The following is an 18,590-nucleotide window of genomic DNA, read 5'->3' as shown; positions in this document are numbered from 1 at the left end:
GTCATTAACAGACACAGATCTTTTCCTCTAATATGTTTAGTTTAAATCTGAAAAGATGAGGCACAATGACATAAAATGTTATGATTCATAATACCAGTACATGGTGTACAGCCCAAAAATGGTCACTGCAATTTATGCAGGCCATTGAACATAAATTAGCACTCAGTACATTTTGCAATATTAAGAATATATTTATATCAAAACTCAGTTTTAATTTATATCAGTTGCTAATTGTGTAGTCTTACTATCAGTTGCTAACTATATAGTCCCAACACTAACCTACATAAAAGAAAATTGCTAATGACAGATGATTTTTGTCACTGAAGTGATAATTTTAAATTGTGTTCCAAGCTACTACTGTATATGTCATCAAGTAAAGTGTACAGACCACAGAGACCTGCTGGGCATTCTGTATAATTGTAGCTGCAGCATAGGCTCATGGCTTTGGTTCACTTCATGGTTAAACCCGTGTAGTTTACAAAGTTCACTACTGCTATTTTCTGCTGTTCACATCATTATCTATCTCTAATGAAATTTAGATGCTATCATAGGTATTCTGATGTGGATTGACTTGGCAGCACTTGGTCCTCAAGCCCCTCCCCCCCACAGACCTTCACACAGGTTATATGATATATCCACTGTTGTGCTAATACCACTGTCTGTATGTCTTCATCATCTCTAATTTAATTACACTGTATACATAATAATATTAACACCTTTTTGTTGAAAACAGTTATGACCTTTAAAAAAAGTTTTGCAATTGAAATTGTTGGTAACAGATATGTGAACAGTTCTGGTGTCTTTAGCGTTTGCAGTGGGTGGAATACAGGGTTGTAAGGTAAAATTTTAAAGAAGGCCCAAATTCTTTAGCACCCAGGTCTCTACGCATATCAATGTACTAGTGATAAAATTATCATCTTAATATTTATTTTCAGTGTGAAATGTCATCACTGACTAGTAATTCATTCTGCAGTGTAAACTTTTGTTTCAACTCGCAAAGCTCAACAATGCCAGTTAGTTAGAAAAACATTGATATGCTTTGTTTCTTTGATGGCTGGGGACCAGTGCTGCTTTCCTAAAATCTTATTTGCCATTATTTTCATGCCCACTTTTAGTTTGAGGGTTAAAACATATACTGCACTGGCATACGCACAAATTTTGACCTCTGACAAGTTTTCCAGTGTACACCAATTATTTGCTAGTGTATATAGGAGCATATGCAGGCTGAAGAAGAGCACTGACTCTGATTGTTGTAAGCACATTCTTGATACACCAAAATGAACAACTATTTTAATCTAATTTCCTTCAGCAGTACAAAATTGTACACTCATATCTTGGAGCATTGATATTAATCATATACAAGCATCTTTGTATCAGTGACAACCGTCTTTAACTGTTGTTGCTCATAATAATTGATAATACATATATTCAGGCTAACGGATTCTTCCTTCACAGAAGGATAAGTGGCCTAGAATGTTTTAATTAAACAATTTTGCTACAAAGTTTTGAAATGACAGTGCACAGAAGTGAAACAGTTAATATTTATGTAATAGTACTTTAGTGATGAGTAGTACAGTGATGTTACAACTTGATAGTACTCCCTGGTAGTCAATTGATCAAACTGTAACTCTAGACATAGCTTGTCTAATGGAGGACACTGTTACTGCTCAACTCTCCCGGTTTGTCTAGCATACAGTAATGGCTAAATGTTTATATTTCAGACATACAATCAGGAAGTGAAGAAAAACCTGGTGGAATAATGATTGTAAAAAGAAGTAAAGAATGATATTGTACCAGTACTTATTACGTTAATTTGTATTTCACTGGTGGTTTGGGAAAACTGTTCCTTTAGCTGTGTTTTGAATTATTGTAATGGCCTATACTCATGGTCCAGTTGTCTAACCATTGTATTTCTTCAATAATAATACTGTTATCTCCTAGTTAAAATCAGGCAATCAGCTCCATAACACTCGGGATTTAAAATCCCCCAATTTCTGGATGAAAAAGTTTAAATAAGACTCCCTTCTGGGATGTGACGCCATATAGTCTGGTAGAAGTTTACCAGAAATTCAAAATATACTGCCTACATCTTCAGGTTTCAATAGTAAGCCAAATAAGCAAACAAACGCCAGACACAGTAAAGTTAATGAATAATGTTATGTAGTGCATCACAGAAATTCATGTTGTAAAGTTGTCAGCCTTACGCGCCGGCCACGCTATACTCCCCAGGAAAATTATTTAATTAATTCCTGGTACTCATTTCTGTTAGAGGCTGAATCGACCCCAGGGCAATAGTGTGGCTGGAAGGATTAGGTCAATTAAAAAAAACCTAATGACCTCATCGGGACTTGAACCCACAATAATACTCTTATGTTTAATAGAAGGACATTGTGAATATTGCATGGGTCTGAAGTGTAGTGTCTTCTATGGCAGTGGAGATGGCAGGTTCTTTCAAAATGATGGTGCTTACTTACCAAACTACATGGCATCACATCTCAGAAGGCTGTATGTAATCTTCAGATTCATTGCTGTGAGAACCATATATATCATCAGTAACATTTTGTATTGCCATGCCATAGCTTAAGCGGTTAGTCGCTGGCTTCCAACTGCAGCAGCCTGGTCAGGTGGGATTTGTGGTGGACAAAGTGGCGCTGGGGTGGGTTTTCTCTGAGTACTTCGGTTTCCCCTGCCAATCTTCATTCCACCAAATTCTCCATCATCATAATCAACCAGGGCAGGTACAATAGGTCAATCAGTGGCCAACGTGCCGAGTGGACCCAGCTGGACTCCATCCCCACTATGTGAATTAATGTGAATTTAAAAAAAACATTATATATTAGAAAAATGTTCCCCTTACCACTAGTGAAGTTCTAATGTTAACACTGGGAGAGTTGGAAGTACTGATGCACCCATGCTATTCCCTTCCATATCAAGTGGCATATCGTAGAAGTGCAGATGGACCCCAGAAAAGTTGAAAACACCAATCTAACAATTCTCATGGTGGGCTAAACAGTACATATTATTGCCAAGCATAAAATTAATAAGAATTCATGTGGCAGTATTGAGCAGTCTTACATTCCAGGTGAGATGCTTCCTGGTAGAGACTCTAAGCTTGACACATGTTGGGGGTTAGGGGTGAAGTGTGGAAGGGATGGTAACAGACATAGCTACGGTGTATAACATCAGTTCAGAACATGCTGGCTGCTAGCATACATGTATAGGGCTCAACCAGACTGCACTAAAGCAACTGTGTTTTGGTTCAGGCAACAGTTGCTGATCTATGCAGCTACCATGCCTGCCTTCCTAATAAATCTCAAGATTAGAGTCTTATACTGTACTTATAATTATATTGTTAAATCTTTACTGATGTCTTTGAATATGGCTTTTCATAGTAAATAAAGTGAAATTATAATTTTGCAGGGTGAAAACAAGATTTGATTTCATCCTATGTAAGACTGCTCCTAAACAAGATGTTTACATTTATGTGTAATGTTTATTATTATTGGAAAAGTAAGTCAACCATGAGAAAGGGGGTCAGAAATATCTGTATTAACTAGATGGTATATAGATTTGCTATTGAAGTTATTCAAAAGTTGAATTAAGATGACTTCCTCAGCTTTAAGAGTTGAACTTTTGACTTTAATATACATTTTGCCTTCCTTTGAGTTAATAGGGCTGGTAGAGCCTGCAATTAACGTAATAAATTATCATTGAAATTTAACACTTAATGTGGTATTTCAATGGAATAAACATAATTATATGTAGATAATATGATGATTTCTTCCATAATAGTCAATTTTCTGATTTGTGTGATTTAAATCTTTTACCGCATCATTTTTAAAAATGTAAAAAAAACCATGCCTGGGATGTGTTTCCTTTGGTTTCTCTTATTTCATGATATTTAAACTGTTCTGTATATTGTTTGCTCATACTAAGTAATCTCAGTAATTTATACCACATGATACCACATACATGTACAGTATTTACAAACTCATTTTTGAAAATTCTACAATATATCATTGTTGTACATGTCTATTTATTGCTGATGCAAATTCCATAGCAGTACAACAGACTTTCTTCTTCATATTTCAAGATAGGTTTGTTAGTAAAGTGACTAGGCAACTGGTAATAGACTTGACTACTGGAGTTCATATCCAAGTAGGGGCAGAGATACACTGCTGTCTCCAGATCATCTCAGAGGTCCCTATAGCCTCCTGCCCAGTAGGCACCAGGAGCTCTTGTCCTAGAGTCAAAGCAGCTTAAATGTGAAATTGACCATACAGTTCCATCTGATGACAAGGTCTAGAATGTATTTAGTGACCTTTGTATGTCTCCATAATAAGGCTCTTTGACATACTGAAAACTTGTCCTTTTCATGTTATGATATCATTAAAAGTGCAGTATTATAAATTTAAATGTTGAAGGGATATCTTTCTGAACTCCTTCAATAGTTCATTGTTTATCTTTTGGTTGTTGTGACCTATAAACATTCGGACAACATAAGTTTATAATAAAATCTTTAATGGATGTCAGACAGTGTGATTATACCAGAGCTCGCTGCAAATTACTGAAGTGCTCAGCTGGATGGTAGGATCGTCAGATTCTACCACGGGAATGGCTCAACAGTTTTCAGGAAGCTGTAAGATAATCACACTCCATGTGTTTTAAGTTGCTTTAACTTTCACTATCTTCCCAGTAAAAGTTAGTTAAATTCTGAAAGCTTCAAAGTACTCTTTAATTATGGAATCATGTATATTGAATGATGATGTCTCAAGCAATCGGTCATGTCAGTGAGGAATTACTGTCCAATGTATCAGTTTATGAAACATCGAATCATAACTCTGTCACGACTGATCATTCAGGAAGACTTCATTGTACACTGTTGTGAAATGTTCAAATCATGCAAACCATGTTTGTTCTTCAACAGAAAGAAGAACAAATACCAGTAAAGGAAAAGAATATCGTCTTTTGATTTCCTACTTGGCTGATACAGATATTTAGTCTTTCATATATTCATATCATAAAACAAATATATTGTTACAAAACTATTCCCATGACCTAAAGTCAGACACTATTTTCCCCCCTATTTCATAAAGTATTTCACACGTCAAAAATGTTTGAAATGAAAATTGCAGAGCTTAATAAGAATTATATTTTATGTTAGGTACAGATATTTTACATGACCGTCTTTTTCTGAGAAAATCTCAGTTTGAGGGTTATGTAAAGTAGACTTATATTGCAACAGTATCTATAAACATTAATTGACAACTTACACTGTTATACTCAAATATCAAATATAGACAAATAAGTTAAACAGTTTCAACGTCAATTTTGTGGATGGACAAACCTGACCATGACTTTTATCTATTCAGTTTATGCATTTGGTCATGAACATTTATCTTGTGTTCACAAGACTGGAGTGGATTTATTTCACATTGCATGTTTATATTTACGAAACATAACATTCAACTTTATTTCTTGGTTATCTGTGGAAGGAGTTCTAAAAATGATTCCATATTTAATAGTGAAATCCATCACAATTTAGAAGATTCTTATTCCTGGAAAAGTGAAATTACCACATTGATTGTTAATAATTAAATAACTTTTAATGGAAGATGTAGGCTCTGTTGCACCACCTAACTTTCATGCTTTTATCTGAGTGACTGCAGTGGGTCACTTTAACACCTGCCTTATAGACCATAACACTGCCATAGTGTGACCAGTGCCTTTATAAAAAGCAACCTCTATGTCTGTAACAAGCAGTGCCATAGTGAAGCCATTGTTAGACTAGCGTTGGTCTTTATGTTTTTATAAAGCACAGTCGCTTAAGTTACAGAAGTAAGAAAGCATTCATGCAGTTGACAATAAATTTCATTGACAGATGCTAAATTGTCTATATCCTGTGTATTCTGTAGAGTAATTTTGAAATTTATTGGCACATTTTTCAGAGTTGGTTCTATTGTCTGACTTTTATTTTCTTATTATTCGTATTATTCTGTATTAACAAACACTTTACTGAAAGAATGACAGTATTGATACATGATCTTGCAGTTGGCTTAATTTTATATATGTTTCAGAAAATTGACACATCAAAATTTACTATAGTCCTTTGTTGATTACATTAATATGATTGGCCCTGTATATATGTGAATGGGAATAACTAGAAAATGTATATTTTCACTGGTAAATGTACAAAATGCCCAACATCACCCAGAACTCCAAATTTTTAAATGTTTTTTCTGACACAACATAATCAGTTTTGACTTCATGCTGTCTTTTGCTGGTTGTTATGTATATTTTTCATCTACTGGTATTTTTATTTATTTTTGTAGAGTACATATTTAAAATCTTTAATTAAAATACAGAGATGCACCAGAAACTATGGGGGGCTCCCCCAACAGCAAATAATGTGGGTCCCCTCTTATATATTTTTCAAGTTGAATTACTCCTACCATTGCAATACATAAATAAGGAATACCTCCCCACATGTGTTGGTAATGTATTAAAATTCATAAAAGTTATTAAAAAATCATGATGTTAAATCCTTTTCTTATACCAAACCAATGTTAATTAGGAAATATTAGGTTTAGGAACACTATCTTTGAAACTTCTTGTATGACCTTTAATTTGAGGCATCTCAATAATCTTGTGTAGGGTTTGGCTTAATTAACCTTACATATAAAAATCCACCCTCAACATGTTGAACTTTGACCTCCACATCCTGATGCACACTCATTTTCATCAACTTCCTTTCCAGGATTGCCAAACTGTTTCTATCATGCGTGGGATGCTCATCTTAATTTCAGATGTCAAGAGGAAACAATGGGAAGTAGTCTACCTGAACATTTTAGAACCTCTCTCCACGCGGGCATCATCTCCACTAATCGTCTTGCAGCCACTTGTCCATTCTCCCACCCCCACCATAAAGGAGCTGAGGGTTGGGGAGAGGGAAGGAGGCAAAGGCCTATTTATCTAATCTGAAGACTGTTTTAAATACAACTTTTAATTTCATTATATTGTCACGTGTTGGGTGTGTCACTCAACACATAACTTCACGTGGGTCTCGGATTTAGCGACTCTTTATTTGACACTCACACTTATACACCATACAATTGTTATCGCTTGTGGTATCACGTGACTTCCACGACGTCTCGACTAGGTTCCAACTGTGTTGTATGAAGGCTTGGTTCCAACTGCATTGCATGAAGGCTAGTTAGCTCTGTTGTTCTCGGCTTATGTAGGTGTTATGCCGACCAGACACGAGACACCATTCGCCAAGGTTCGATCTCACGTGTTCGGCAATCCGTTGCTTCGGGAACGCTCTTTATACACTGGTAACATGTTTTGTCCCATCCGTTGTTACTCAATGGCCTTCTGTTGTTCATCTCCGGGGGAACGCGTTCGTTGTTTCGGCACTGTCTATGCAACGGCTCATTGTTATCGTGTTGCCATGGAAGTATCTACTCCAGACACGTTACAATATCTTTATATATATGCAGACATAACTGTTAATAACTTTTATGGCCATTTTATAATATAATACACTTCTTTCTCTTACTTTTTATGGTATGGGGCCTCAGAATCTTAATATAGCTTTAGCTCCCACCAAATCTTAATTCTGCCTTGCACTTGCCTGACTGTTAAGACGCCCAAACATGGATACCAGACAATAATCTTGCTAATACCTATGAAGAATGCTCAAAGCTTTCAAGAGAACAGAAGTTTCACACATCATGTATGTGTATTAGACTGCAGCATTCCTGAACACTTTTTTCAGTTAATGTATGGCTTAGACTCACAGTGAAACTGCACATACTCTTTTTGGTTATCATGCTTTATAAACTTAACAAGATACATGCATTTTACAGAAACTTTATTTCTTCCATGTAAATAAAAGGATGTACAAAATAAAGCTATGAGTATGCTCTCTTAACAGGGTCCACTCAGCTTCGTGAGTATAATTGAGGAGCTATTTCAAGGAAATAGTGGCTCCAGTCTAGAAAACCTAGATTAACGGCCATGGGGATTCGTTGTGGTGACTACATGACACCCTCTATCCGCTAAAGTTGACATTAACTTCGCCGACAAGCAGCGGTCGCTTGGTTGGTATAGTTCGCTTTCAGACTACAGGCCACGGAGTTTTTTTTTTCGTTTGTATGCTGTCTTAAGCCCTTTCAACTGTGTTTAACAATGTATGCAACACATGCACACACAGATGTTCCTTTATTTATGTGACAATTAAGTTCCAAAAAAGTTACAGAAGGTGAAATTGCATAAATTGAACATGGCTAGATCTAATTTTCCCTTCTCTTCTCACATTCCTCCTCTGTCTCACACACACACACACACACACACACAGTACTATTCTCTCTTCTCCCTGCTCTTCTTACCGCAAAGCAAGCATTTCACAAAAAAAGTGAGTGCTGTTAATTGAAATCAGTCTAAATTAGTTGAGTAAATTAGAATGAAATCTGATGTTTCACACTTGCATGTAATGAGGAGTACTTATGCTTTTGCATCTACTTGTGAGGCCTCGTGTGGGTTCAGAACTGCTGTGCCAAACAATGTTTTCCACTTCCTGTAGCCAAAATATCTTGATGTAATTTTGTTCTTTGGTATGCAAACCATTCGTTTGTTAACACTGCCTTTGCTATGGCACTGATCATTGGCTTCAGTAATTAGTGTCCAGCCCAGTTTGGGTAGAATTTGCAAATGCAACAATACCTGTCAGTATGATTGTTGTTATTGTACCTAACATGCTTGCTATTGAGAAAACAAATCAAAATATTAACTTCTTTGTCAAAATGCCTAGTTAACTATGAATTTAGAAACTAGTTAAGTTAACAATGGATATAATGAGACTTCATGAATACATGTTTGTGACTCCAAATAGTTGTGTCTTTTTTAAATTATTTCAGCCAGTATGGGATCATTTTAAACATAACCCTTGAAAGTAACATTTATGGAGGGCCGCATCATAGCTCAAGCAGTTAGTTGCTGGCTCCCACCACGGTGGCCCAGGTTTCATCCCAGGTCTGGTCAAGTGGGATTTGTGGTGGACAAAGTGGCGCTGGGGTGGGTTTTCTCCGAGTACGTTGGTTTCCCCTGCCAGTCTTCATTTTACCAAATTCTCCATCATCATTATCAACCATGGCAGGTACAATAGGCCAATCAGTGGCCACCATGCCGAGTGGACCCAGTTGGACTCCACCCCCCAATAAGCGAATTAAAAGAAAAACATTTACTGAGAAACTGGGTTTGTGCTGTATGAGGAATAATATTCCTACTTTGCTTCTAATCTGAAGGGGACAATACTATAATGTTCGAATAACATGGTTTTGTTTCAGAAGTTTACTTCAGGGAATTGACTGTATTTTGAATTTTTTAAATTTGTTCATCCATTTTATAGCATTCTGTAAGTGTTGAAACAGAACTGATAACACAGAAGGTCAGTGTTCTAGTAATGATCACAATGTACTGGAAAACACTGTGACGACCCCACTTATTACCCTGTGAAATGTAATTTTCATTGTTAGTTGGGTTGATAATGTTTTCAGTTAATGATCCAAATATGTGAAGCTTTAAACAAGTAAATTATAATGTAAAGTAATCATGGGATTGATATATTGATATATGATATTGTTTTTTACAACAGCTACAAAGTACTCGTAACAGTCTCATAGGCCATGTAATAGTTGAGATTTTTTTTTATTATTATTATTCTTAGTGGGGTGAAACTTGAGTCCACTTGGAACTGCGGCAACTATTGGCCTATTGTACCAGCCCCAGATGATAGATGATGGTGATTGTGGAGCAATTGGCGGAATGAAGATTGGCAAGGGAAACTGAATTACTTGGAGAAACCCTGCCCCAGTTCCACTTTGTCCACCACAAATTCCACATGACCTGACCGACGCTCAAACCTGGGCTGCTGCAGTGGAAGCCAGCAACTAACCTGAGCCATGGCACGGCCAGCTAAGATATTTAGTTGCCAGTCTCTCACCATGACAGCCTGGGTTGAAGCCCAGTTCATGTGGGGTTTTTGGTGGAGAAAGTGGCACTAGGGTAGGTTTTCTCCAAATATCTAAATTTCCCCTGCTACTTTTCTTTCACCAGATGCTTTAGTTCTCTCATCTGTAATCTGGAATGTGTACAATTGGTCATTTATAGCCAAAGTACCAAGAGACTTACTCTCTCACAACCCTCAAAATACAAGAAAAAAAACTGTTCTATGACTCTAAATGTGGGCAGCTTTTGAGAGATTTCGACTTGATAATGGCCTGTACTTTAATATTTATTTTCTCTCCACCTTCATTTCAGAGGAACATATTGCCTCCGTCTTTAGGGGTGATGAGTAAGCCAAGCAAACTGAGCTTGTTGCTCAGTTTGCTTTTTTTCTTCCTTTCCTTTTCAATCTTTTATCCTTGACATGTTTCGGTCTTAGAGACCATCTTCAGCAGTTTCTGCCCGTATTGATATATCCTTCTAAAGATGGTCTCTTGTAATACAGTCACTGTATCTATCACTGGGAACCAGCGCTTTCTAATAGACACCTACTGAATAGCATACTTTCCCTGATGTTGGAAGCGGCCCCATCTTCCGAAACGTCCATTTTATACATGGTTAAGACGATGGGCATTGTCCAACAAAATATTTATATAATCAATAAACGACTGTTACTGACATTTACTGGATCAATTTCTTTACTTTTATGTTTCACTACCTTGCAGTGCAGTTTGATATTCTTTTGTTCCTTTGCTGCATTCGACTGCATCCGGTACTCCTTGAAGATGGTGATCTAGAGCGATCTAGAAGGCCGTGCAAGGGAGCATGGAACACGGAATGGCTCGGTGTGTTTGCAATTAACCTGCATCCTGTTCTGAACGGAAACTTCATGGCAAGGTGGAAGGTGAGTAGGTATTTATTCGTATATACACATAACCTAAACTCTTTGTCTGTCTTCCAGCTGGGCAAATTTAAGATACAGTTTTCCTTTGGAAAACATGTTAAAATTTTTTAAGCCACATAATATCATGTGATGTTTTAATCTTTAGAACACTACGTAGTGGTTATCTCAGTGCTATATTTATATCGAAGTTAAATAGACCACAATGTATTACATTACGTTATTAAACCAAATTAAATCGTTAGTTAAGGTTGGTGCGCTAAACTTTGTTAACTGCGGTTGGATCACTTTTCGCATGTAATGTTGCTGATCATCTCTCAAACTGTGGTTCCAGTACCCCTAGAGGTATGAAAGCAGCTTACCAGTTGTATCAATTTAAGTCCTCGTTCGTATTGTTCAGCATTCCCACTGAACACTGTTATGAATATGTTTATATTTCGGAACCGTGATATACTGCCACGGGTGTGGGACGAAACGGATTATCGCACAAATGTCTGCCGTATCAGCAAAGGTGGGCACATTTAGCATCTGTGAACTATGTAAAAAAAAACTTAGTGAGTTTATCTCTATTTCAATGTAATAAAATTTGGTATCTGTTGCGTAGTTTATTTATTGTAAATTTTCAAAATAGTTCACGGACTTATGAATAACCCTGTATAAAGGCGATTATTGTTCATTGAAGGCTTATATTATAAGGGGCCCGAACCTGATCACTCACCTCCAATTCATGCCGAGGTCAAGAATACGTGGATCTATACATCAACTCCCCCGTACGTCTTTATGCCGTGATGCTTAATTAGATAAGCAAGGGGACAACTTTACTTTATTACATGGGGTCCTGACATTTCTTTCACAATTTTCAGTGTACCAACAGGGGCAGCCTGTCTCTAACACTCCAAGCCCCACCAATATTTATTGTCGCAATGTACAAAGAATAGTTTCATTATTTTATAATTTGTTAACTTTTAGTATGGCATAAAAAGTACTTCAATACATATCCATTTTTTTGTATTGTCATATGTATTAGTGATTACAGACGAGGTTTGGATTTGTGAATAAATTTATTGACAACTTGCAGGTCGTAACTACAAATAATTGTTACACTGTTGCTGATTTTCACACTGCATATCAATCCCCACTGTCTTCTCAGCCTACCTTCATTAGTCTGTACTTTTTTTTATTACTAGTGGGGTGGGTCTCTTGTACTGCGGCCACTTCTAGCCTAGTGTACCAGCCCCAGATGATAGGTGAGGGTGATTGTGGAGCAGTTGGTGGAACGAAGATTGGCAGGAGAAACCGAAGTACTCGGATGAAACCTGCCCCAGCGCCACTTTGTCCACCACAAATCCCACTTGACCAGACCCGGGATCGAACCCGGGCCGCTGCGGTGGGAAGCCAGCTACTAACCGCTTGAGCTATGGCGCAGCCTTTAGTCTATACTTGGTATGAGCTCTCCACAATGACTATTCCTCTGCACTGTCTTCACTAGACGTTTGCTGGTAACGAATCTTCATCTTCCGTTGATCGCTAGTTAACACTTCAGAACTGCACCTTCAACTGCACTGCACTCACTCCCTGAACTGTCAAAGAGTTGCTTTACGACTGGCGGTTTACCGCTCATCAGTTCCTCTTGGCCCCAAGCCCCTTGAGACTCGCGACCAGTATATATTTTTCAACTGAGCACTTGCGGTCATAGTCCTTATGGAACATCCTCTCTCGAGAGAGAGTGGGTGTATCGTTTAAAATTGCTGCTGGCCCTCGCCAGCGCAGTCATTCTCGGGTCTGAGTGTAGCGGGACTCATGGCCATATTTTACTGTCTCAGATTAGAGACTCTCCCAACCTGGAGAGCCAGGTCCCCGTCTTTATATCCCCCAGGAACAGGGTGAGCCAGTTATACTCCCCGGCACCAGGTTCCCCTTTCGTCTCCTCCTACGACTCGCAGCCTCGGTGCGGATCCACAGAGAACGCCTCTTGCAACACCTCTTCTACTGTTGCGTGACGTCACCGCGTACGTGCTTACTCAATCGCTCCATAGCAACGGCTGTACGCGTCACGTATTGTGACAATTCCTCTGTTGTTGCGTGCGGGCATTACCTAGTAACGGCTGTTTCTCTGCCTCCACAGTTCTTGCTCTGAGCAAATATGCCACAATATTTTGACATAAGGTTATATTTTATTTTTTCGAAATCCACAGAGAATTTGCTTAGGTTGCAAGAAATTAATGGAGGTCCTTGTCTCATGGGCCCTAGCCTTAGCTCCGTTTTCAATGAAGTTCCACTTTCTTACGACCCTCTATAAACGTCAAGCCTTCCCCTCGCTTGGGCCGCCTGATCTTGGACCTATATAAAGTTTTTGTAGAATTCCGTGTTTTCGTGCGTCATCCGTTTGTCTGAACAAACGCTGTTCTCCCTCCCACTACCGGAACCCGGCTACACTGCAAGAAAATAACGTATTAACATTTGAGGTTTCTTCGCTTCTTTATGGGGGGCACGCGATAGCGTAGTTGGTTGAGGCACTATGCTACAAGCCGGGAGGTCGCGGGTTCGAGTCCCGCTGAGGTTGATTTTTCAATTTACTCAATTGTTCCAGTAGCACTTTGGCCCTAGGGTTGACTCAGCCTCGAACAGAAATGAGTACCAGGAATCTCTCTGGTGGTAAAGGGCGGCTGGTGCGTAAGGCTGACAACCTCACGGCCATCTGCGAGCCGATTGTCTAGAAAATGTGGGAGCCTCAACATGTCACAACCCTATGGACCTCCACCGCTTGTTATAGGGATACTTTTTTCCTCTCTCTTTTATGTATGCGAGAATAAATACGATTGTGTAGACATTGCGTGTATGTGTGTGTGTGCTTATTCTGTGTGACGAGCTTGTAATATGCATATGGCGGAACGTTCGTTAGAAATCCCATGAGCATGTAGAGTACGCAGTGATATCAAAGGACATTATAGCAGCAGGCAAAATATAATTTCAATGCTGTGACTAAACATCTATCGTAAACAAAGAGAAGGTAAAAGTGGGAAGGAAAGAAAAAACTATCCCTGTAACAGACCGTGAAGGCCCACAGGGTTGTGAGACGTCAAGGCTCGCACATTTTCTAGACAACAGGCTTATAGATGGCGGTAAGGTTGTCAGCCTTAAGCGCATGCCGCCCTTTACCCCCAGGAAGATTCCTGGTGCTCATTTCTCGTAGAGGCTGAGTCGACCACAGGGCCATAATGCGACTAGAAGGACGAGGTCAAATGAAAAATCCAATTACCTCATTGGGACTCGAACCCGTTACCTTCCGGCCTGTACCATAGTGCCTCAACCAAGTACGTTACCGCGTGTCCCAAAAAAAAAAAAAAAGGTTGATGGGGAAAATGTCGAACCGAATTTAAAGTTAACTTCGAAGTGATTCAGTGTCACGTGAATTTTTGTTGCTATGACTATCAAAGAGCCTAAAAGAAAGATATGATGAATGTACGCGCTGTAACTAAGTACAAGATTGAAACTGAGTTTTTAGGTCCGTATGAATCCAAATCCTCAAAGCGTCCAACTGCAGGCTCCACGGGGCGGAGGAGAGGGGGAACACAGTTATTTAAAATGTTTTTGCTAGCACAAAATGAGCCTATATTCGCTAAGAAATGGAGGCGGTATTTTGTGACAAAAATGTATCCTTAAAATACGTACGTTTAAGTAGCGTGTCCTACTTTTCCTTAATTACAAGCACGGGGGATTAAACTGTTAATGGAATCTGGATTCGTTAAATTATAAAATGATTGACAATATCAGTACAATTAAAGTTGTTACTATGCTTAACTAATTAAACAATACGGCATGAACGCGTAGGTGGGAGTGTATGTATAGATCCACATTTTCTTGACCTTGGTACTAGCTGGATGTGAGTGATCACCCTCACGTCCAGGCTGCTTTACCCCCAGTACCCATTGGATAGGAGGTTTGGTGGACCCCAGAGCTGGTCTGGACGACGTAGAGAACATTCTTAACTCTGGCGAGTTTCGAACTCCGACCCCTCGGTCGTTCAGCCCGTAGCTAGTCGCTATATCGACTGTGCTATCGCGGCTCCATAGCATTTGCATTTCCGTTACAATATTTTACATCAGATCTCTGAGCTCTCAGAATTATTTAGGTCGGTTTATATTGCGTAAGATTTATGTTCAAATATGTCTCGGTCAGGTTCTCCCCGAGTATTTCTGTTTCCCCTGCCAGTTCCCATTCCATCATCTCACGCTATATAGTGTCAGTACTGAGAGCATCGTTAAATAGCCAACGAGAGAGAGAGAGAGAATAACAACGTACATACATATTAGTAACAGTGCGTACACATCTAGCAGAAATTTCTTGATTTGTGAATTTGGATCATAAAGACGAGCAGCACATACATTGCCAGCTATACGTAGACTTCAAGAAAGACTACGACTCAGTTAGGATGGAGATGTTATACAATATACTCAGAGAGTTTGGGGTACCCATGAAAACACTTAGGCTGATTAAAATGTGCTTAAACGAAAGGTATAGCAAAGTACGTATAGGTGAACATCTGTCTGATAATTTCTCTATTCAGAATGGTCTAAAACAACGAGATGCTTTATCGCCACTGTTTTTCAACTTTACTTCAGAATATGCCACTAGGAAGGTCCAGGAAAACTAGGTTGGAACGAAATTAAATGGGGCACATCAGTTGCTGGTCTGTGCTGATAATGTGAATCTACTTGGTGATAACAGCGATAGAAGCTAGTAAGGTTGGTCCAGAAATAAACACAGAGAGAACTAAGTTGTTTTGCCACCAGAATGCAGGGCAAACTCATGATATAAAGATAGCTAACAGATCATTTGAAAATGTGGCACATTTCAAATATCTGGGAACGACAGTAACAATCAAAACCTGATTCAGGAGGAAATTAAGAGGAGATTGAATTCAGGTAGTGCTTGCTATCATTCAGTCCAGAAACATTTGTCTTCTCGTCCGCTGTCTAAAAACGTAAAAATTAGAATATACAGAACTACAATTTTGCCTGTGATTCTGTATGGGTGTGAAACTTGGTCTCTGACATTAAGCGAGGAACACACTATGTACACTGACTGTGTTTGAGGAGAATATTTGGACCGAAGAGAGATGAAGTGACAGGAGGTTGGAGAAAACTGCATAATGAGGAGCTTCACAACTTGTACTCCTCGCCAAGTATAATTAGAATGAACATGTCAAGGAGGATGAGGTGGGCAGGTCATGTAGCACGAATGGGGTAGACGAGGAATGCTTATAGGATATTGGTGGGAAAGCCAGAAGAAAGAGATCACTACGAAGACCAAGACGTAGGTGGGTGGATAATATTAAAATGGATTTTATACAGATAGGATAGGGTGGTATGGACTGGGTCGATCCCGCTTGGGGTAGGGACCAGTGAGGGGCTCTTGTAAACATGGTAATAAATCTTTCAGTAGCTGTATAATTGGCGGCTTCTCAAGAAGGACTCAGCTCTATGTAGTTAGTTAGTGATTGAGTTAGCTAGCATGTATTTTGCAATGCCGGTATTCTTATCCAAATGCACTTGTATTAAGCAGAAACATATCCAGAATGCGAGGTGGGGGAATCAGGTTCATTTTCATTTAGTTCTGAGGACATTTTACTACAAGCATATGCATATATATGTAAAAATCATTTAACTTTATTAAATAGAACTTAGGTACACTCGTTAGTTATAAACCGTTTTTGATCAACATGTGTATAAAGCTGCGAAAGAAATGATATTAGAAAGACAAGTCAATGATACTATATTCATATAAATTGGAAATATGTATGACTAGATGTCTTCCTGAAATACTACATAAAGCATCGTCTTTCATCTCAGGTATCTGTTCTTTTCAGTACATACGAGGGAGAGTCAGTAAATAGATCACAAATGGATATAAAAGGTAAAACATGATATTCGAACATGGAAAAAAGCATTCGTTTCTAGACATACCCTCCACCAACATCGATACACTTGTCCCATCGCCTTACCAGTCCGTCGGAACCCCCAGCATAAAAGTCTTTTGGCTGTTGTCTCTGCCACTTCCGCACCTCCGTCTCAACATCATCATCAGCGAAACGTTTGCCACAAGGTTGAACCACTTTACGCGACACACACTTCCAGCCGTAAACAGATAATATTTCTTTATTAACACCTTCTGCATTAAATTCTTTTGCCCACAAAAAGGCAAAATAGATCGCTGCTCTCCAGCAGTACACTATAGAAGCACGGTCGCCATTTTGACTACTGAAACCATCATCTGTACATGTGCATGCACGTCTGCTACCTAGACTATCATGAACCTGGAGTGTGCTACTACCTAGTGATAAACACAGAAACCTTATTACATCCATTACAGCTGTTTTATTTCAATTTTTGACCTATTTACTGACTCTCCCTCGTAAGTACCATCCAGGCCACGGTAACCGTGGCTGGACATCCAATGAAATGTCATACATCACATAAAAGTGTTGCTTTAAACACAACATTACAGTCTGTGAAGTTCTGTTCAATAAATAAGAATATACGTCAGCTGTTTATTAGAAGTAAACATCCCTGGCCATTTCACCAAATGTTTTGGGGTAGTCAAGGATGTTATTTTCATTAAGTCGTGGCCACCAAAACATATTCCACAAACTGTCCAGGTACCAGCGATGTCTGATCAAGAGGTGTACTGCATAAAAACGGCGCCACTCATACCAACCCTCTGTCCTGTACAGTTCTTCACTAAGGCCTTGTACCCCAAATAGTACCTTCACTCGATGCACCAATTCAGGTTTGAACCACAGCACTTCTCTTGTAGGTTTCTCTCCAGCATTGAAGTACCACCGATTAGGATAATACTGTCTGTAAGTTTCAAGCCAGAGACGTAGGAACCTGGCATCCTTATGGGCCACCAACACCTGCGTTCCCAAGTACTGTCCCTCAGGCCATCCTAACGTCATTTCAAATTTACGAAATTCGTCTAAACTTCTCACTAAATACGAATCGTTATCTAAGAATATTCCTCCATATTCCATTAGGATCTTTATTCGCACAACATCCCCAGCGTGCCATCGGTAATATGATGAACTGAATTTCTGTCCAAATATTGTATCTGGTAGGGCCACTTTCCTGACTGTTATGGTCAAACCCGGCGTGTTCTCCAGTTTCTCCCAGTAAGGGCCTTTGAATTCTGCCACATTAGTATGGAAGTATATCTTCTCTGGGCGCTGATTCTTAAATGCTGCCAATACACAAACTGCATCCACAAAAGATATTTCACTGATATCAAAAAATAAGAAATGGACAATGTTTGGAACAATATATTCTCCATCCTGAGTACCAGTTTCATTGTTGAAGCCGTTAAAGGGACTGTTAGCAACAGTGTCGAAGAGTTCCTGCTTGTAGGGAAGGAAGCCATAATCTACCTCGGTCGGCTTCAGTAGCAGAATAAGAACTATTATCACTACAACCAGTATAATCAGTCTCGGGACCGAGCACAGGCGATGCAACTTCCACTGCAACACTGACGCCATCTTCTTCTTGGTTACCTGAAACATTCCAAACATATATATATTGTGACATGTTGACCCCTACCTCCCCAGCGGTACGTGGCGGTAACGTAACGCTCGCGTAATAGGCGAGTTCCCGCCCCGCCACTCCCCTCCGCGGTGGCGTCACCGAGGGAT

The 18,590-nt window shown here is 39.2% G+C and overlaps 2 protein-coding genes across 9 annotated transcripts in view; one reads left to right on the top strand and one right to left on the bottom strand.

Moving 5' to 3' along the window:
- The first annotated feature begins 10,695 nt into the window (after positions 1-10,695).
- LOC111869345 overlaps positions 10,696-18,590 on the top strand; it is an 85,527-nt gene continuing 77,632 nt past the window's right edge. For both annotated transcript variants that reach the window (XM_033753405.1, XM_033753404.1), the window contains exon 1: positions 10,696-10,909. In XM_033753405.1, coding sequence (XP_033609296.1) covers positions 10,712-10,909 — 198 coding nt within the window. In that variant the 5' untranslated portion in view covers positions 10,696-10,711. The remainder of the gene's footprint in view (positions 10,910-18,590) is intronic.
- LOC111869411 overlaps positions 17,264-18,590 on the bottom strand; it is a 31,615-nt gene continuing 30,288 nt past the window's right edge. For all 7 annotated transcript variants that reach the window (XM_023860935.2, XM_023860978.2, XM_023860942.2 and 4 more), the window contains exon 2: positions 17,264-18,452. In XM_023860935.2, coding sequence (XP_023716703.1) covers positions 17,460-18,452 — 993 coding nt within the window. In that variant the 3' untranslated portion in view covers positions 17,264-17,459. The remainder of the gene's footprint in view (positions 18,453-18,590) is intronic.

The sequence above is a fragment of the Cryptotermes secundus genome, unplaced genomic scaffold (assembly GCF_002891405.2).
Source record: "Cryptotermes secundus unplaced genomic scaffold, Csec_1.0 scaffold630, whole genome shotgun sequence".
NCBI classification, from domain to species: Eukaryota; Metazoa; Arthropoda; class Insecta; order Blattodea; family Kalotermitidae; genus Cryptotermes; species Cryptotermes secundus.
Note: the sequence above shows the minus strand (reverse complement) of the source record. Positions and strands in the feature narration are given on the sequence as shown.